At 45.8% G+C, this 22,120-nt stretch overlaps 1 protein-coding gene across 1 annotated transcript in view; it reads right to left on the reverse strand.

Moving 5' to 3' along the window:
* DNAH6 (dynein axonemal heavy chain 6) overlaps positions 1-20,427 on the reverse strand; it is a 493,878-nt gene extending 473,451 nt beyond the window's left edge. Inside the window, exons 1-2 of the mRNA XM_073637077.1 lie at positions 20,333-20,427; positions 9,303-9,539 (exon numbers count right to left, since the gene is read on the reverse strand). Of these exons, the coding sequence (XP_073493178.1) occupies positions 9,303-9,533 (231 nt within the window). The 5' untranslated portion in view covers positions 9,534-9,539; positions 20,333-20,427. The remainder of the gene's footprint in view (positions 1-9,302; positions 9,540-20,332) is intronic.
* Between the last annotated feature and the right edge of the window lie 1,693 nt (positions 20,428-22,120).

Genomic DNA, 22,120 nt, shown 5'->3' on the forward strand with positions numbered 1-22,120 from the left:
CATACACCACACACACCCCATTTCCGGGGGACAGACCAACGGTACTCCCACCAGATAGATGTGCAGGTACGACAGCTTCTGTCCCTGGCTGGAGTGGGGAGGGGGGAGGAACATCCAAGTGGTGTAGGAGCAGACAGGGGAGGGACTCTGGGCATAGGTAGGAGCCCATTGGGTGCTGGTCACCTGGGCTCGGGTGTCAGAAGGGAGTATATAAGGTGGGCACCATCTTAGGACAGGGTCTGTCTGTTCAGAGAGGAGCTCAGCCAGAGAGGGCTGACAGGGAGCTGTGGCTCAGTCTGGGCCCAGCTCCAGAGCCAGGCCTGGAGAGGAGCCCTGAAGCAGAGAGAGAGAGAAGTAAGAGGAAGAAGGAACAGAAACACCAGGAAAGGCCCAGAGACGCAGGAAAAGAGGGAACCCTAAGATCCCACGGAATAACGGGTGAAGGGTTGGCAGAACAGGGTGCCGGAGCCCAAACTGGTGGAGGCCAATTATCCTTAGCCAGGAACCGGAGGTCGTGGACAAGTTTTGGCGCGACCCCTCGCCATATCTACCAGGAAGGCATACCATATAGGGTCAGGGAAACCGGGAAAGGTTTCACCACCAGAAGGCCCGAGGGAGCTGGACAAAGGTGGATCCCTGGTGGGGACGGCCAGTAGAAAGGAAGAGAGGGGAGCTCAGGACCACGCTCTGGAACTGCCTGGGAGTTGGCCGAGTCCCGCACCTGGTGGACGCAGCACGGCTCGGGTGGTCCTAACTGTGCACAAGGGACCTGATAAAGAACTGTGAGTAAAGCTGTGAAAACTGCAATTGCACGTCTCTGAGCTTCCTTGTCACACCACCAGAACCACCATCATTCCTCCCTGCCTCATTAGCTGCCCTGAGGCTATACCCCTCCCGTTGGGGGTTATACCATCCACGCTGCACCACCGTACCACCGGCCTCAGCGGTCTGCCCTGCAGCGGCGGCTTCATAGCCGCAATCAACAGGTGGCGTAGTCGAACTCTATAACATCTTAATGCCGAGCACTGCCACTTAGTTTGACCACCCTGGGCACGGACCGGGTCACCGCCACGAGGACTACCACCCCCAACAGATCCGGCTCCGGGTATTCCCCGCGTGCGCAACGCTACAGAACATGGCCCAGGGGGCGCGTCAGAACCACCCTCTGTGATCTCTTGAGCGAACAGCTCTCTGCTGCCCCCTATCGTCCGGACAATTACATGATTGGCCGAAGATTAACGTAGGAGGTTTATGGCTTTAGGTTTATGGAGGGAGACTTTTCAGAAAAACAAACAGCACCTACAATGAACTGTTCCTCCACGTACTGACGACGCCCAAAAGTTGGCATTTGCCTTTTATTAGCTCCTAAGTTACACCCACACACTGCCCTTCATGACTCCTACAAGGTTGGACTTTTCAGTTTCAGAAAATTATGAGATTCCCTAAATGGACCATATCTTCGCTCAGGAGAGTTGCATGTGCTCGATATCAACGTCATATTTTGTATCATGATTTTATCTTTGCATAGAGATCAAGTATGCCAGGTGTAGCCTCGTCTATCAGGTCCGTATTCAATTGATAGGATTCTGGTCATTGCTCATCGACTTGAAACCATGCTTTGCATTCGTCACTTCATCACCTTCCTCACGTTTCCGAAAACATGATTTTCCTATCTATTGGATTGAAGCAGTTCATGCAAACCTCCCTTCTTACTTTTCTAGTAAGCAGACAAAGACATCCCAGTTCTTTATGTTCTTAAAACGCTTATCTCTAATCCACATTCCTGAAGCAGGGCCGCACCTCTGTTTAGCCATTGGAGTATCTATGGTTACCTAATTCCAAAGGAGGGGGTTAGCTGCACAGAGGAGCATGCATGCTCTTAACTCTTATCTCTGTAAGCATTTTACTTTTCTCCATGACAGATACGTCACATTCCAATAATCCATCACAGTTTATTTATAGCCTTATGGCAATAAAGTTTGAAATGAGATACAGTTGGTCAGATTAACGACCACAAACATTTATGGAGAACCTGTAAGATACGTCAAAAATGTGTGATAGGGTAGGATCACACAACCGATGTTTCCACCTCCGAGAAAACGGTCCGACTATTCTGATCATACTTTGATCAGAGTGGCAACAGATTTTCGGGGATGTGGAGAGAAAACAAAAAGTTTCTCAACTTTTTCTATTCTGTCAATCTGTGAAAATGGGAAAGAACTCGGATGTCATAGGACCCATAGACTTTCATGGTCGATTTTGATTTGACACTTGGATCAAAATCGGACATGCCTCAGATTTTTTCTGCGGTTCACTCGGTCCGAGGAAAATATCAGACATGTGCAAAGCCCCATAGAATATCATGCAGCACTCATATGACAAAATCGGTCGTGTGCATGAGCCCACGGTCGGATTGGGCTGGCGGGGTACTGGGAATTTTCCCGGTGGGCCCCACCCCCTGCCGCAGAGGAGAGGAGGAGAAGAGAATGGAAAAAAAAAACCTGCGGTTTTAAAGGTCACGGACCCTTTAAAAGCGCAGGCACAGTGTATGCAAGGACGCGCGCACGCGGCGTTCATTACCTGAACCGCCACGGCGCACATCCCAGTGAAGCAGCTGAAGCTGCGCGTCTCCCTTCAACGTCATCGTCATGCGCCTGCTGTGAAGGAGGAGCGCAATTCAGCTGCCGGAGAAGGAGGACACCGCACGGGAGGAAGGTAAGAGGTATCTGTGTGTCTGTCTGTGTGTGTGTGTGTATATGAGTGGATGCAGAATGGGATGGGCCCCTGGCTGGACACACAAGGGGGGACCCATCTGGACACACAAGGGGGAGCCCCGGATGGACACACAAGGGGGGCCCGGATGGACACACAAAGGGGAGCACTGGCTGGACACACAAGGGGGAACCCTGGCTGGACACACAAGGGGGAACCCTGACTGGACACACAAGGGGGGGCCCGGCTGGACACACAAGGGGGAACCCTGGCTGGACACACAAGGGGGAACCCTGGCTGGACACACAAGGGGGGCCCTGGCTGGACGCACAAGGGGGGGCCCGGATGGACACACAAGGGGGAGCCCTGGCTGGACACACAAGGGGGAACCCTGGCTGGACACACAAGGGGGAACCCTGGCTGGACACACAAGGGGGAACCCTGGCTGGAAACACAAGGGGGGCCCTGGGTGGACACATGAGGGGGAACACTGGCTGGATGTAGCATCGGCGTCTCTGCCCCGTTCTAGGCAGAGACGCCGTCCCTCTCACCTCCCCGCTCCTGGCGCGGCGTCCTCCAGCGCTTCTCTTCCCGCTGCTTCCGGCACGCGCTCCTTCCCCGGCAGTGTGCTTAGGGCGCGCGCGCGCGCGCTCCCCCTCTCTTAAAGGGACCGCGCGCGCCGTCCTAAGGAGTCCCCGGCCAATTGCCGGAGGACCTCCCATATAAAAGGCACCTCCTCCAAAATGGAGGTGCCCGAGCAATGTTGTAGCACTGTTCACTACTCTGCTTCAGCCCTCAGGTCCCATTGCCAGTTACCTGCCAGATACCTGCCAGATTCCTGCCAGTCTGCTGTCTTATTCCTGCCTGATATCCTACTACCTGCCTGCTAGCCTGAGGTCCGACGGTCTGCCTTCCAACTCCTGTCAGTCTGTCTAAGGACCGGCTTGCCCGCTCACCTGGGAGCGCACATCTTCTACCTGCCTGCTTGCCTGAGGTCCGACGGTCTGCCTTCCAACTCCTGTCAGTCTGTCTAAGGACCAGCTTGCCCGCTCACCTGGGAGCGATCATCTGCTGCCTGTCTGCTAGCCTACCTGGAGGCTCTGCCGTCACGTGCTGTGACCACCCGCCTGTCCAGAGACTCCTGCCCGCTCACCTGGGAGCGCTCATCTGCTACCTGTCTGTTGGTCTTCCTGGAGGCTCCGACGTCACATGCTGTGACCACCCGTTTATCCAGAGACTCTCGCCTGCTCACCTGGGAGCTCACGTCTATCATCAGCCGCCACAGGTCGTACCAATCCTTTACCCAGAGACTGCCCCGGTCACTTGCCGTGACCTCCTGCCCGTTCATCCAGAGACTGCCCCGGTCACTTGCCGTGACCTCCTGCCCGTTCATCCAGAGACTGCCCCGGTCACTTGCCGTGACCTCCTGCCCGTTCATCCAGAGACTGCCCCGGTCACTTGCCGTGACCTCCTGTCCGTTCATTCAGAGATTGTCCCGGTCACCTGCTGTGACTGCCTGCCCGTCTACCCGGGTCGCCACCCGCTCCCTTACAAGGACCGCCCCCTTGTATAGTAGCTCAGAGGTTCCGCCTCCCAGACCCGTTACACTGGACACACGAGGGGGAGCCCTGGCTGGACACACAAGGGGGAGTCCTGGCTGTACACACAAGGGGGAGCCCTGGCTGGACACACAAGGGAGGGCCCGGCTTGGCACACAAGGGGGAGCCCTGTCTGGACACACAAGGGGGAGCCCTGGCTGGACACTAGAGGGGGAACCCTGGCTGGACACACAAGGGGGAACCTTGGCTGGACACACAAGGGGGAACCCTGGCTGGACACACGAGGGGGAACCCTGGCTGGACACACGAGGGGGGAGCCCAGCTGGACACACGAGGGGGGAGCCCCGCTGGACACATAAGGGGCTGGCTGGATACATTAAGGGGGGAGCCTGGCTGGACACATAAGGGGGGGAGCCTGGCTGGACACATGGGAAGGGGGGGCAGGATGGATATATGGGGGGGTAGGCTGGATATACGGAGGCCAGGATGGATATGTGGGGGGGCAGGCTGGACACATGGAGGCCAGGATGGCTATATGGCGGGGGCAGATATATGGGGGGCGGGGCAGGCGGGACACATGGAGGCCAGGATGGATATGTGGGGGGGCAGGCTGGACACATGGGGTGCTAGGATGGATATGTGGGGGGGCAGGTTCGATACACATGGGCTAGGATAAATATATGGAGGGGCCACGCTGGACATATGGGGGCCAGAAGGGATATATGGGGGGGTGTCAGGATGGATATATGCAGGGGGGAAGGGCAGGATGGATATATGAGAGGGCAGGCTGGACACATGGAGGCCAGGATGGATATATGGGGGGTGGCAGGCTGAACACATGGATGCCAGGATGGATATATGAGGGAGCAGGCTGGACACATGGAGGCAAGGATGAATATGTAGGGGGGCAGGCTGGACACATGGAGGCCAGGATGGATATATGGGGGGGCAGGCTGGACACATGGGACGCTAGGACAGATATATGGGAGGGGGCAGGCTGGACACATGGAGGCCAGGACAGATATATGGGGTGGCAGGCTGGAAACATGGAGGCCAGGATGGATATGTGGGGGGGGGCAGGCTGGCCTCATGGGGGACTAGGATAGATATATGGGAGGGTGCAGGCTCGATACACATGGGCTAGGATAAATATATGGAGGGGTCACACTGCTGGACATATGGGGGCCAGAAGGGATATATGGGGGTGGGTGTCAGGATGGATATATGCAGGGAAGGGGGGGGCAGGATGGATATATGGGGGTGCCAGGCTGGACAAGGGACTTAATTACTGTTTGGGGGCCAGATTGAGGAACATACTTTATTAGTTTATGGTGGCCAGTGGGGAACATTATTATTTTAGAGTCCAATTAGGGACATTATTACGTCTGTAATATAATTTACTTTTTAGGAAATTGTTTTCCATGGGATGGGACAAAAGAGGAGTCCTGTTACTGTGCAGAGCGGCACTATATCGCTTTTTTTCTTCAACTTGTGTAGTGTAGAAGTCGGGGGGGGGAATATTCTCTAGAAGAGATCAGTTATTGATAACTGTGTGTTATTTTCTGCAGAGATGATTCCTGGCTGGAAGAAGTGATGGCCATCTGTGCCAGATGAAGAAACAAAAGCGAAGATGAAGGACTTCACCTAGAGACGTCACTGGTGAGTCAGTGTATTACATGTACACTTACACTACACACGTGGTCAAAATTATTGGTACCCCTCGTTTGATGAAAGAAAAACCCACAATGGTCACAGAAATAACTTGAATCTGACAAAAGTAATAATAAATTAAAAATCTATGAAAATGAACAAATGAAAGTCAGACATTGCTTTTCAACCCTGCTTCCACAGAATTTTTAAAAAAATTAAACTCTTGAAATAGGCCTGGACAGAAATGATGGTACTCTTCTTAACTTAATATTTTGTTGAACAACCTTTTGAGGCAATCACTGCAATCAAATGATTCCTGTAACTGTCAATGAGACTTCTGCACCTCTCGACAGGTATTTTGGCCCACTCCTCATGAGCAAACTGCTCTAGTTGTCTCGTGTTTGAAGGTTGCCTTTTCCAGACGGCATGTTTCAGCTCTTTCCAAAGATGCTCAATAGGATTTAGGTCAGGGCTCATAGAAGGCCACTTCAGAATAGTCCAATGTTTTCCTCTTAGCCATTCTGGGGTGTTTTTAGCTGTGTGTTATGGGTCATTATCCTGTTGCAAGACCCATGACCTGCGACTGAGACCAAGCTTTCTGACACTGGGCAGCACATTTCTCTCTAGAATCCCTTGATAGTCTTGAGATTTCATTGTACCCTGTACAGATTCAAGACACCCTGTGCCAGATGCAGCAAAGCAGCCCCAGAACATAACAGAGCCTCCACCATGTTTCACAGTAGGGACAGTGTTCTTTTCTTGATATGCTTCATTTTTCCATCTGTGAACATAGAGCTGATGTGCCTTGCCAAAAACTTCCATTTTTTGTCTCATCTGTCCATAGGATATTCTCCCAGAAGCTTTGTGGCTTGTCAACATGTAGTTTGGCAAATTCCAGTCTGGCTTTTTTATGATTTTTTTTCAACAATGGTGTTCTCCTTGGTCGTCTCCCATGAAGTCCACTTTGGATCAAACAATGACGGATGGTGCGATCTGACACTGATGTTCCTTGAGCTTGAAGTTCACCTTTAATCTCTTTAGAAGTTATCCTGGGCTCTTTTGTTACCATTCATATTATCCGTCTCTTTGATTTGCTATCAATTTTGCTCCTGTGGCCACGTCCAGGGAGGTTGGCTACAGACCCATGGATCTTAAATTTCTGAATAATATGTGCAACTGTAGTCACAGGAACATCAAGCTGCTTGGAGATGGTCTTATAACCTTTACCTTTAACATGTTTGTCTATAATTTTCTCTTTCTAATCTCCTGAGACAACTCTTTCCTTTGCTTCCCCTGGTCCATGTTGAGTGTGATACACACCATGTCACCAAACAGCACAGTGAGTATCTATAGCCCTTTATACAGGCCCACTGACGGATTACAAGATTGTAGACACCTGTGATGATAATTAGTGGACACAACTTGATTTATCATGTCCCTTTTGTCACATTATTTTCAGGGGTACCATCATTTCTGTCCATATTTCAAGAGGGTTGAAAAGCAATGTCTGACTTTCATTTGTTCATTTTCATAGATTTTTAATTTATTACTTTTGTCAGATTCAAGTTTTTTCTGTGACCCTTGTGGGTTTTTATTTCATTAAACGAGGGGTACCAACAATTTTGACCATGTGTGTATATAGTATATACAGAGCTCCTGTGTATGTCACTGGTGATCACTGTATTACCTATACACTATATACAGAGTTCCTGTGTATAATGTCACTGGTGATCACTGTGTTACCTGTACACTGACACTATATACAGAGCTCCTGTGTATAATGTCGCTGGTGGTAATAACAGTGTTGTTAGTATTGTGGTTTGTATTCATGATCAGTATTGTAGTATTTGGTCACTTTGGGGTGGTAATATGTGGTCTGGTCATGGTATTTGTTCCTTGTATGTGGTATTATTCAGTCACTATGTGGTGGTAATATGTGATCTAGTCAGGGTGTGGCGATATTTGTCCCTTTTGTATGTGGTATTATTGGTGTTGATATAGTGGACTGTGTTGTGTATGGCGGTCATTTTGTTCTCGTTGATATTAACTAGGAAAATATTTTTTTCCATTAGGCCACACCCCACCATCAGTATTTGGTCAGTATTTTTTCTCAGGAGTGGGAGCCAAAACCTGGAGTGGGTGATAAATGCAGAATTGGTGACTTGTTTCTATTATACCTTTTCTCTGATTGTTCCTCACCTGGTTTTGGCTTCCACTCCTGAGAAAAAATACTGACCGAATACTGATAGTAGGGCCGTGGCCTTAGCGATTAAATACTTGGACCAGAGCGGCAGAGATGCACTTACAGGGGTTCTCCAGTGAAAACATGTAATCACCTCTCCACAGGATCAGTGATAATATTGATAGGTGGGGGTCTGACTGCTAGCACACACCGGCAGAATGTGGAGCTTTTCTCCCCATTAGACTGGAGCGGCATGTGAGATGCGACCACTGATCCATTCATTCCGTTAATTGCTGTGAGCGCTGCTCTTTTTTGGAAGTCTCCAAGAGAATGAATAGAGCTGCAGTCAGACGTCCCACCTGTCGATGCATTTTAAAATGGGGATAAGTGTCCTGACAGGGATAAAATTTCCCCATTCTTCCGATAGGTGCGTTTTCCAATGTTCGGACACAAACGCTCAATAAGTGATCACCTATCCTGTAGAGCCCATGGATCGGTGATAACTTGTTTTAACCAAAGAAGCCCTTTAATGCAAACATGTACATCCCAGTTATAGTGTCGAACAGTAGATGTGCAGGAGCCGCCAGTCAATGCTCCACTATAACAGGGATAGCGGATAACAGATATTTGCATATTGCTTTAGGTGGGCCCCTAGAGTTAATTCCCCCTATGGGCCCCAGACACCCCAGTCCGACCCTGCATGAGCCCTAAAAATGAGAGCAACTGGGACATTAGCACATTTCTTGTTACAGCACAGAGACACTTATTTAGGGTTGACTTTTTCAGTAAATCTCTATCCATATTTCCTATTGGAGAAGGGTTCCCCTCTCACTGTGGAGAACATGTGCCGATTATTAATATCAATGATTCTATGTAATGCTCCATCCTCCCGTACCTATAGGGAGAATGAGGATCCACTAGTAGCAGCGGTCTTGCAATCAGCTAATCATCTTACTAATAAAAAGTGGTTGTAAAAAAGAAACAACACCTTCAAAAGCAGAATTGAGTATACAAGTTATGTCAGTATTAGACATATTTCTCACTGTGCAACATTTTACTAAATATGCTGCATATTAAATATGTTAAAGTGAATGATTTTTGTACACAACAGCACGACTTGTCACTGTCATATAATGTATGTCACAGCCGCTCTTTAATAAGAGCTTTGTACCTGAGAATAATAAAGCGTGTTATCTTACCAGGGGCTCCAGTTTAACAGTCTGCTGTCTTTTTCTTGTTTTAGCTCTTGCCTTTGTGTCTTGGCTAAATAGTAGCGCTTCTGGATTTAATACTATCTGCTTTGGCGCTATGGAGATTATTCTATTTTTTAATCTGTTCAAATCCGGTCTCTGACTCCACTCCATTGGCTCCATGCTTAGAGCTCCATTTATGTTTGGTGGTGAAGCTCCTTGATTATTGTTAGCCGACATTGCTACCTGCAGTATAAAATATTGGAAAATATAGCTGTATTTAACAAAAAAATGGAAAATATAAGCAACTACCTAACTTGAATACAGAAGTAAAAATGTAAAAACTGTAAACATAGTCAATGACTAAAACACTTTATAAACATTAAAGGGATTGTCTGGTCTTAAGTTCCAAGTCTGCAGTCACTCTATGTGACTGCAAACTTGTGAATCCTCACATTGTGCACACTACGCGCTGTCAGGATATCCTCGAGTATGTGATTTGCAAAAACAGGGTCACGTGTCAACTAGATGGGTGCAGCCTCACTCAATGCAAGTGTATTGAGAGAAGCCGAATAAAACCTAGTCGGAATATGACCGGAAGTATGCAAATCGCATACTTGTGGTCAAATGACCGCCCGCTCCAGGTGACAGCACCATAGAATCCTCACAGCATGCAGTGCACACAATGTGAGGTTTCACAAGTCTGCAGTCACAAAGTGAAAACCACCAAAAAAGATCACAAATACATCAAAACATAAACAGCCAAAGGTAACCGAGATATGCCACAGAATATAACATATAGACCAACAAAATGAAAAAGAAGGCACAAAAGGTATCTCAAAAGGTATAGATATATTTTATTGAAATATATTAAAACACAAGGGTTAGCATATAACGTAAGGTGTCCATGAAAAAGAGATGGGGACGTGCAAACATAATGAGTAAAAAAGTCTAGCAGGATGCAAAACTATATATATATATAATATAACGCTAGATGCGTCTCTCTGTCCGAAGCCTCTGTAGACTGCACAAGCGCGAAGCGCCTGTGCACTCTGGCTCCAGACAGAAGACCGCATCCAGCCGTAACAGGTAAGAGGAGTGAATGGCGCCAGAGATCATGGTATGAATAGACACTGACCGCATACCGCGATCTCCGGCGCCATAAGGACATACTTACCTCACCAGGAGGAGGGTTGGCGCGCCGCCTCTGTTTTGACCGCAGGCCGAGGCAGGAGTGCGGCATCGGAATCGGCGCATGCGCATAGCGCGCTGTCCGACACCATTTTACTGAAGACACATTTGCGGACAGCGCGATATGGGCACCCGCGTACTCCGGCGCCACACTCCTCCCCCGACCTCCAGCAGAAAGGGAGGCAGCACTGGAGCACAGGGAAGAAAGGTGAACATAAGTGTTTATTTTTTTGTGTGTGTGTGCAGCGTGATAGCGATGAGGGGTACCATGCATACCAGGACTGGGGGATGAGGGGAACCATACATACCAGGATAGGGATGACGGGGTACCTTGCATACCAGGGATGAGGGATTGGGTGCCATGCATACCAGGATAGGGATGAGGGGGTACCATGCATACCAGGATAGGGATGGGGGGCTATACATACCAGGATAGGGATGAAGGGGTACCATGCATACCAGGGATGAGGGATGGGGTGCCATGCATACCAGGATAGGGATGAAGGGGTACCATACATACCAGGATAGGGATGAGGGGGTACCAAGCATAACAGGGATGAGGGATGGGGTGTCATGTGTACCAAGATAGAGATGAGGGGTACCATGCATACCAGGATGAGGGGTACCATGCATACCAGGTCAGGGATGAGGGGTACCATGCATACCAGGATAGGGATGAGGGGTACCATGCATACCAGGATAGGGATGATGGGTGTCGAGCATACCAAGATAGGGATGAGGGGTACCATGTATACCAGGATAGGATGAGGGGGTACTATGCATACCAGGGATGAGGGGTGCAATGCATACCAGGGATGGGGGATGGGGTGCCATGAATACCCGGATAGGGATGAGGGGTACCATGCGTACCAGGATAGGGATGAGGGGTGCCATGCATACCAGCATTAGGGAACAGGGGTGCCATGCATACCAGGATTGGGGATGAGGGGGCCATGCATAACAGGATTGGGGATGAGGGGGGCATGCATACCAGGATTGGGGATGAGGGAGCCATGCATACCAGGATGGAGGGGTGCCATGCGTACCGGGATGGGGATCAGGGGTGCCATGCATACCTGGATGGGATGAAGGTCGTGTATAATAAGAAGGGGGGCATATACACCATGATGGGGGATATTAACAGAATTGGGGGACATTATGATATAATCAGGGATGTGTCCTTCTATTACGAAGCCTCAATACACTGTGTTCCAAATTATTATGCAAATAATATTTTCTCAGATTTTCCCAAATTACCTATATGAATTGCAGTCATTGTAATTTTCCAGTCAAATAACTATTAGAGTACAATTGAAAGGTTTTTGTACAAACTGCCTATGATAACAGTATATTTTAAAAAAATAAAAAACTCAAACTGCACTCAAAATGCATGTTCCAAATTATTATGCACAGCAGAGTTTTCAACCTTTTCATTTTAATAAAGAACAAAAAAATGGTCATTTTTGAAATTATAAGCATTAGCCGGTTATTACAAACTGAAATCAAACAGTTTTCAACTCAAAACTTTATTCTAGGTGATGTTACATTTGCACATAGGACCCCTTGTTCGAAAGGAGCTTCTGAACTCTCTCGTCCATTGAATTTGTCAGGTTTTGGATGGTTTCTGCTTTAATTTTTTGCATGAGGACAGAATACCCTCCCAGAGCTGTTGCTTAGATGTGAACTGCCTCCCGCCATCATAGACACTCCTTTTGATGATGCTCCAGAGGTTCTCAATGGGGTTGAGGTCAGGGGAGCATGGGTGCCACACCATAAGTTTGTCCTCTTTTATGCCCATAGCAGCCAGATGTGTTATGTGCAGCATGAGACGGGGCATTATCATGCATGAAATGATCTCGATGGTCCAGATGGATGGAGTGGAGGATGGCTGGTTGATGGACACCCCATGCAAACACGGCTACGGCGCTAACATCGAGGAAGTGGAGTTATGTTTTGGGCTGGAATCATGGGGAGAGAGATTGTCGGCCCTTTTAGGATCCCTGAAGGGGTAAAGATGAAATCCATAATGTATGTTGAGTTTCTCAAACAGCACTTCCTTCCATGGGTCAAGAAGAAGAACCGTGCATTCCGCAGCAAGATCATTTTCATGCATGATAATGCCCCGTCTCATGCTGCACATAACACATCTGCATCTCTGGCAGCTATGGGCATAAAAGGGGACAAACTTATGGTGTGGCACCCATGCTCTCCTGACCTCAACCCCAGTTTGCAGTTACTTTATGTGCAGTCACTGTGCACTGTGAGTATTCTCCGACGTTGGTGCTGGGAGCGGGACCACAAGTATGCGATTTCCATACATGTAGTCACGTGTCCACTAGATGGACACAGCCTTGCTCAATGCAAGTGTATTTTTGCTGCATTTGTTATGCGTTTTACACCTTATTTGATGCGTTTTTGGTGCAGATGTGAAGCAGCTTTCTTAGGCCACAGCCCCACTATCAGTATTTAGTCAGTATTTTTTCTCAGAATTGGGAGCCAAAACCAGGTGAGGAACAATCAGAGGAAAGGTATAATAGAAACAAGTCACCAATTCTGCATTTATCACCCACTCCTGGTTTTGGCTCCCACTCCTGAGAAACAATACTGACTGAATACTGATAGTGGGGCCATGGTCTAAATGTGATTTTTATAGTACAGAAAAGCTTTGATTCTGCACTTAAAAAAGTACCAGCAGTTTTTTTCATGCATTTTTTTGGCTCCATATATACAGTAAATATATATATATATATACAGTACAGACCAAAAGTTTGGACACACCTTCTCATTTAAAGATTTTCTTGACTATGAAAATTGTACATTCACACTGAAGGCATCAAAACTATGAATTAACACATGTGGAATTATATACTTAACAAAAAAGTGTGAAACAACTGAAAATATGTCTTATATTCTAGGTTCTTCAAAGTAGCCACCCTTTGCTTTGATGACTGCTTTGCACACTCTTGGCATTCTCTTGATGAGCTTCAAGAGGTAGTCACCGGAAATGGTCTTCCAACAATCTTGAAGGAGTTCCCAGAGATGCTTAGCACTTGTTGGCCCTTTTGCCTTCACTCTGCGGTCCAGCTCACCCCAAACAATCTTGATTGGGTTCAGGTCTGGTGACTGTGGAGGCCAGGTCATCTGGCGTAGCACTCCATCACTCTCCTTCTTGGTCAAATAGCCCTTACACAGCCTGGAGGTGTGTTTGGGGTCATTGTCCTGTTGAAAAATAAATGATGGTCCAACTAAACGCAAACTGGATGGAATAGCATGCCGCTGCAAGATGCTGGGGTAGCCATGCTGGTTCAGTATGCCTTCAATTTTGAATAAATCCCCAACAGTGTCACCAGCAAAGCACCCCCACACCATCACACCTCCTCCTCCATGCTTCAGGGTGGGAACCAGGCATGTAGAGTCCATCCGTTCACCTTTTCTGCGTCGCACAAAGACACAGTGGTTGGAATCAAAGATCTCAAATTTGGACTCATCAGACCAAAGCACAGAATTCCACTGGTCTAATGTCCATTCCTTGTGTTCTTTAGCCCAAACAAGTCTCTTTTGCTTGTTGCCTGTCTTTAGCAGTGGTTTCCTAGCAGCTATTTTACCATGAAGGCCTGCTGCACAAAGTCTCCTCTTAACAGTTGTTGAAGAGATGTGTCTGCTGCTAGAACTCTGTGTGGCATTGACCTGGTCTCTAATCTGAGCTGCTGTTAACCTGCGATTTCTGAGGCTGGTGACTCGGATAAACTTATCCTCAGAAGCAGAGCTGACTCTTGGTCTTCCTTTCCTGGGGCGGTCCTCATGTGAGCCAGTTTCTTTGTAGCGCTCGATGGTTTTTGCAACTGCACTTGGGAACACTTTCAAAGTTTTCCCAATTTTTCGGACTGACTAACTTTCATTTCTTAAAGTAATGATGGCCACTCATTTTTCTTTACTTAGCTGCTTTTTTCTTGCCATAATACAAATTCTAATAGCCTATTCAGTGGGACTATCAGCTGTGTATCCATCAGACTTCTGCACAACACAACTGATGGTCCCAACCCCATTTATAAGGCAAGAAATCCCACTTATTAAACCTGACAGGGCACACCTGTGAAGTGAAGACCATTTCCGGTGACTACCTCTTGAAGCTCATCAAGAGAATGCCAAGAGTGTGCAAAGCAATCATCAAAGCAAAAGGTGGCTACTTTGAAGAACCTAGAATATAAGACATATTTTCAGTTGTTTCACACTTTTTTGTTAAGCATATAATTCCACATGTGTTAATTCATAGTTTTGATGCCTTCAGTGTGAATGTACAATTTTCATAGTTATGAAAATACAGAAAAATCTTTAAATGAGAAGGTGTGTCCAAACTTTTGGTCTATACTGTATAAAAAAGCACTAAAACCGCAGGGTTCAGCAACGTCTTTAGACGCACAGTGGGCGCATAAAAAACGCAGCATTTACACTACTGGTTTTGTTGTTTTTGTCTACAAGCTTCTATGTTGAGCCTGGAAAAAGCATATGTAAAAAAAAAAAAAAAGACACCATTGGATTTTAACCCCTTCACCTCCAGGCGATTTTCAGTTTTTCCTTTTTTTCCGCCCCTTATTCCCAGAGCCATACCTTACTTATTTTTCCGTCAATATGGCCATGTGAGCGCTGTTTTTTGCAAGACGAGTTTTACTTTTGAATGACACCATTGGTTTTACCATATTGTGTACTGGAAAACAGGAAAAAAAATTCCAAGTGCGGTGAAATTGCAAAAAAGTGCAATTCCACAATAGTTTTTTGGTTGTTTTTTTTTTACCATGTTCACTAAATACTAAAACTGACTTGCCTTTATAATTCTCCAGCTCAGTGCGAGTTTGCAGATACCAAACATGTATAGGTTCTTTTTTATTTAAGTGGTGAAAAAAAATCCAAATTTTGTAAGAAATAAAAATGTCGCCATTTTCCAAGACCCTTAGCGTCTCCATTTTTTCGGGATAAGGGGTTGGGTGAGGGCTTATTTTTTGCGTGCCGAGCTGACATTTTATATGATATCATTTTGGAGTAGATACAATGTTTGATCGTTTGTTATTGCATTTTATTGCAACAGCCAAACAAATATAATTCTGGTGTTTTGATTTTTTTCTCATTACGCCATTTACCGATCGGATTAATTTACTTTATATTTTGATAGTTTGGACATTTCTGAATGCAGCGAAACAAAATATGTGTATTTTTTATTTTTCATTAATTATTTTGAATGTGATTTGAACTTTTGTGTTTTTTTATTTTTTTAATATTTAAAAAAAAAAAATTTTACTGGCTTCTATAGTCCCCTTAGATCACCTGTACTTCAACTCTGCTATGTGTAACATAAATCATGATCTCCTATGAACACCAGGCCACGGCCCGGTGTTCATAGGAGATCTACAATAACAGGCAAAGGGGTATTCTGCAGATCCCCAGCTGTCATGACAACCCATCGGTGCCCTGTGATCACGTGACAGGAGCACCGATGGGCGGGTCATGTGACACGCTTCCACTGGGCACATTTTAAATGCACTGTCAATCTCTGTCAGAGATTGACAGTGGCATTTAACTTGTTAACAGCCGCGGGTGGATCACAAATCCACCCGAGGCTGTTAGATGAACATGACAGCTGATTATATCAGCTGTCATGTGCAGGAAAAGATGCGGGCCCATTGCCGGAGCCCACATCAAAGGCGGGGACACGACTGATGACGTACCTATATGTCATCAGTCCTGGAGGGGTTAAGCGAAGAATCAAAGCTTTCCTGTACTATTAAAAAATCATTAAAAACGTGGCTTCACATCTGCACCAAAAACGCATCAAATAAGGGGGAAAACACATAAAAAAAGCAGCAAACACGCAATATTTAGAGATTGTTATTGCGTCGTGTGGTGAGGACACCTGCAGAAAATGTGCAGAAAAAAAGCAATACGAACAGCTGCTGCCGACAATGATGGAGGATGTGAGTTTGATGCATGGGGGGACCAGATTACAAGAAGAGAATTGTTTATTTAATTAATATAAGTGCAGAGCAGAAATGCTGGCCCCATCCTCCTGAGGAGAAGGAGGCGATATGGACCAACGAAGACGACAAGAGAAAACACGGCACACAAAGAGTGATTGGAAGTCGGGGCAAAACCTTGACCTGGCAGGACCCCTCAAATCGGAACAGTCCCGCTAAATCCGGGACAGTTGTGAGTTATACATGTGACCAGACCAATCCATCTACCTCCTCCAATAGAAAACAAATGACGTAGGAAAGTTGCTATTCTATTCGAGGACACTAATGGACTGATCTGGTCACATGCTCCTCCACCAGCAGCCATTTTAGGGTCAGAATTGCTGGTCAGTTTGTAAGGAAAGCTGCATTAATAAGAGAAAGTGGTCATAAATACATCTCTGTTATATTATTTGCTGATATTTAAAAAAAAAATCTATAGAGATTTACAAAAAAAAAAGAAAAAAAAAAGTATGTAAGCTAATATTAAAAGGAACCTGTCATGTCCCTTAATGGTATAAACCTGCAGATATAGGGTTAATTTGCAGGTTAATAGCGTTCTGAAGCTGTGCAGCCGCCGTATAGAAAGCCCGGCTACACGGAGCAAATGATCTTTAGGAAATGCAGGCTGCGGCTTTTAGTCATACAGGAGCAGCCGATGTGGCTTCAGTCATCATTCAGTATGAAGCGAGAGGCGGCTGTAAGCACATTTTGCACATTGACTGACTGTCTTTGCACTGATATGTCGCAAAGACAGTAGTCAGTCAGTGTTGGGGAGCCAACACTCGCTGCATACTGAGCGGTGACTGAAAGTCCGAGGTTGCCGGGAGGAATAAAGTTCATTTCCTTCCGGTAGCCGTGCTTTCAGTATGACAGCTGCCCAACTTTGGAACGCTATTAATTTGCAGGATAACCACATATTTGCAGGTTAATAGTATTTGGGGACATGACAGGTTCCCTTTAAACTAGGATTTTAAAGGAGCACTTCCAATATTTTTTTTAATTAGCTAAACCTGTGTAAATGTATATGTTGTGTAGGGTAGTGTAAGTGCGGTAATGTACGATCACCGTCTTCCCCGGGTCCAGCACCGTTGCGGTGCTCCTCTCACTCACTTGACTGCAATTGTAACTTGCAGGATCACACTGGACTCTATGTGAGCCGGAAATCACTTTTAGGCCAGGGTCACACCAGCGTAATTTCTCTCATCTGAGAGAATCAGGCTGATTATGCTAATTTGATGCTGATTTTCAGTCACATGAATGAGAAGAGGACCAGAGCGGTGCTGGTAACTGGGGAATATGGCAATCGGTGAGTATATTAGCGAACTTACACTACACTGCATATACAGTTGTGCTCAAAAGTTTACATACCCCGGCAGAATTTTTCCTTTGGCCTAGTTTCAAAGAAAATGAATGATAACAAAATAACTTTTTTTCCACTCATGGTTATTGGTTGGGTGAAGCCATTTATTGTCAAACTACTGCGTTTTCTCTTTTTAAATCTTAATGACAACCAAAAACATCCAAATAACCGTGATCAAAAGTTCACATTCCCTGGTGATTTTGGCCTGATAACAAGCACAGAATTTGACACAAATGGGTTTCAATGGCTACTAAAGATAACATCCTCACCTGTGACCTGTTTGCTTATAATCAGTGTGTGTGCATGAAAGCTGAGTGAGTTTCTGGGATCCAGACAGACTCTTGCATCTTTCAAGTTCATGCTAGACAGCCCAAGAATTTACAGGAACTGGAGGCTTTTTGCCAAGAAGAATGGGCAGCTTTACCATCTGAGAAAATAAAGAACCTCATCCATAACTACCACAAAATACTTCAAGCTGTCATTGATGTCAGAGGGGGCAATACACGGTATTAAGAACTGGGGTATGTGAACTTTTGATCAGGGTCATTGGGATGTTTTTGGTTGTCATTAAGATTTAAAAAGAGAAAACACAGTAGTTTGACAATAAATGGCTTCACCCAACCAAAAACCATGAGTGAAGAAAAAGTTTTTTTGTTATCATTCATATTCTCTGAAACAAGGCCAAGAAAGGAAAAATTCTGCCGGGGTATGTAAACTTTTGAGCACAACTGTACATTTGCACAGGCTTAGGGAATAAAAAATGATGATGGGAGTGCTTCTTTCATGACATCATCCCACAGACTATGTTTAATGTACACATTGAGTATATCCTTATAACTATAGTGAACTAAAGTTATTGCCAACAGTGACAAAAAATGTTTGACATATTGCAAGTGATAACTTTTTTACAATTTTCACATAGTAAATACTAGGAAGATTCAATAAGTAACTCCTACAAGTTAAAACAAAAAAGAAATAAAGAATATATGTTTTGTGAAAAGGGCTTTAAATAATGTACATGGCACCCACAACTGCAGGGGGTCACATGGCTTCCTAGTATGGAGCAGTGCTGCCGAACATGCTCCAATGCTCACATGTACAGTGGTATGCTGGTATGCTTCTATGGGAGGATGACAATTTTTTGTATGGAATCCAACAGAAAAAAAAATCTGTAAGTCTCCATATAAGATCCAAGCCATATGGAGGTACTGTAGAGGGCTTATGTTAAACAGGGATTTGGCTTAAAGGGGTTGTCCACTCACATCATATTGATGACCTATCCTCGAGGTAGATAATCACTACTGGATTAGTGGGGGCCCGAAACCCAGCGGCAAATACATGGAACAAAGCTACAAAGCGCAGCACCATTCAATAAGTAGTGGCTGCTACAGGAAACTGGACAACAGCACTTATTCAAGGGGCTGCAGTACTCGGCACTGAACATTACACACTGGATGGATCTGTGCTTTGCAGCTCAATTTCATGGGCCTGATTTATCAAGATTGGCGTTGTTTGTGGCGGTCTTAATGAGGAAATGTGCTGGAGTTGGACGCCCCTGATTCATGAACAGACGTGTGCCTCTTCATGAATCAAAAGTGCTGGACGAGTGGCATGCACCCCTGTATGCACCTTGCCACAAATCCTACTCCAGTCTCTGCTGGAGTAAGATCTGTGGTGTAGCAAACGTCGCCGCTTTCAATGAATTTGAAGAGCTGCGGTCAGCACGCCCATGTGCCGCCCCAGCTCCTCCCACTTTGTAGGAGCTGGCCAGAAATGGCATAAGAACGCCAAAAGTTGTAAAATTGTAGCGGAGTCTTGACTTGCAACAAAAATAATAATGGGGTAAAGGCTTTGATGAATCGGGTCCTATATGTTCACATCTGGCAGTCGCAAATATGAGCTGATCGGTGTGGAGGGGAGGGGCGGTTATTGGAAACCTACCGATCAGGCAATGATGCCTTATCCCATAGAAAGGTCATCAAGATGGTGCAAGCAAACAACTGTTACTCTAAATAGGCTTCTGTTTGCCAAGTGGAAAAGTTAGGAAAACTGACAATCATATTGTTGACAATTGAAGTGACAAAAAAAAACATATAAACATGTCATCCAAAGATCCACTGTGTGGTGTCACATACCCCGTAACAAAACATAAAGGTAAAAATGTAAGAAAAAAACCACTAGTTCCCTATAAAACAGCCAGTGCCAACAGTGAGCAACAGTGATTGCCTGACAGCTGGCAATGCTGCCACTTAATGACTGGCAGTCACCAATAATGCGTGGCGCTGATTACTTAGTGAGGGGCAGCAGCTGGAATCACCATGTATGGACGAGTCAGCCCTGATCACGTATATACTCATGTATTATATCCCTGCAGCTCCTGATCAGCGCACTGTATATGGCAGCACTATGTATAATCCCACTCTCCAGCTGACTACATGGATATACGTGGTATATGGTATATACATTACTAAATAACAACTTACCACCCGCCCGCAGGAAAGTTACAGCAAACTTTTCCAGCGTCCCGGCGTGTTTACCGTCGCCTAGCAACCACCGGCCTGCCTACATCCGCCGTACTGAGATGGAAGCGGGCGGGCCCTGCCGCCAACCACATAGCTCATTACAGCTCCGTGCACACTCATTACACTGGAGTACCCCATCATTACATGACAGTAGGGAGCATTTGGAGAGAATTACACTAGAGCTATTAAAAAATGAACAAGGGGGTCATTAACCCCTTAATGGGGTATGCTGAAGTCTGCAAGTTATCCCCTATCCATAGGAAAGAAGATAACTTTGTTTGCTGAGGGTCTGACCTCTGGGACCCCACCAATCCTAAAAACTGGGAGCCATTTGTGAAAGGAGAGGTGGTCGATCATGCACACTGCAGCTCCATTCATTCTTAATGGGACCCCCAGAGATTGAGGAGTGCAGCACTTAGATGGGTTTTGACACTCCTATAAGAATGAATGGTGCCGCAGTGCCCACAATCGACCACCCCCCAGTCACACAAGGCTCTCTAGAACCCTGGTTCTTGGCCCCATCTGTCAGGACCCCCAGTGATCGAAATGTTATGGGGATAACTTCCAAACTTAAGAATACCCTTTAAACCCTTCACACCCCAGCCTGTTTGGGCACACGTGTACATGTCCCCTGCGTGTGTTTGGCCCCAGCACTGATGGGGTGTGTGTGTTTTTGTGTGACCCCAGCACTAAAGGGATGTGTGTCTGTGGCCCCAGCAATAAAGGGGTGGCTGTGTAAGGGTTTATGTGTCCCCACACAAGTAACGGGGTGTGTGTTTATGTATTTGTGTGTTGAGGTGTGTGTATATGTGTGTGAGTGTGCATGTACCTGTTAAAGGTAACCTGTCACTTTATTTCAGGCCCCTAAACCCCCACAATTGTGGAATACCACTGTGTAATGTGTTTATAAAGATACCCCTGTTTAACCCCTTTACTACCCAAGGTGGTTTGCGCGCCAATTTTTACAATTCTGACCACTGTCACTTTATGAGGTAATTACTCTGGAACGCTTCAATGGATCCCACTGATTCTGAGACTGTTTTTTCGTGACATATTGTACTTCATGATTGTGGTAAAATTTCTTCGATATCACTTGCGTTTATTTGTGAAAAAAATGGAAATTTGGCAAAAATTGTGAAAATTTAGCAATTTTCAAAATTTGAAATTTTTTGCCCTTAAATCAGAGAGATATGTCACACACAATAGTTAATAAATAACATTTCCCACATGTCTACTTTACATCAGCACAATTTTGGAACCAAATTTTTTTTTTATTAGGGAGCTATAAGGGTTAAAAGTTGACCAGCGATTTCTAATTATTCCAACAAAATTTACAAAACCATTTTTTTAGGGACCACATCACATTTGAAGTCACTTTGAGGGGTCTTTATGACAGAAAATACCCAAAAGTGACACCATTCTAAAAACTGCACCCCTCAAGGTACTCAAAACCACATTCAAGAAGTTTATTATTAAGAAGTTTAGGTGCTTCACAGGAATTTTTGGAATGTGGAAGAAAAAAATTAACATTTCACTTTTTTCACAAAAATGTTACTTTAGACCCAATTTTTTTTTTATTTTCGCAGGTGTAACAGGAAAAAATGGGTAAACCACTGTTTGGGCGCACGGCAGTGTTCGGAAGGGAAGGAGTGCCATTTGACTTTTTGAATGTAAAATTTGCTTGAATAGCAGACGCCATGTTGCATTTGGGGAGCCCCTGATGTGCCTAAACAGTGGAAACCCCTCAAA

This window comes from Phyllobates terribilis, unplaced genomic scaffold, assembly GCF_046119375.1.
Source record: "Phyllobates terribilis strain yellow unplaced genomic scaffold, ASM4611937v1 Scaffold_1__5_contigs__length_1240528914, whole genome shotgun sequence".
NCBI lineage: Eukaryota > Metazoa > Chordata > Amphibia > Anura > Dendrobatidae > Phyllobates > Phyllobates terribilis.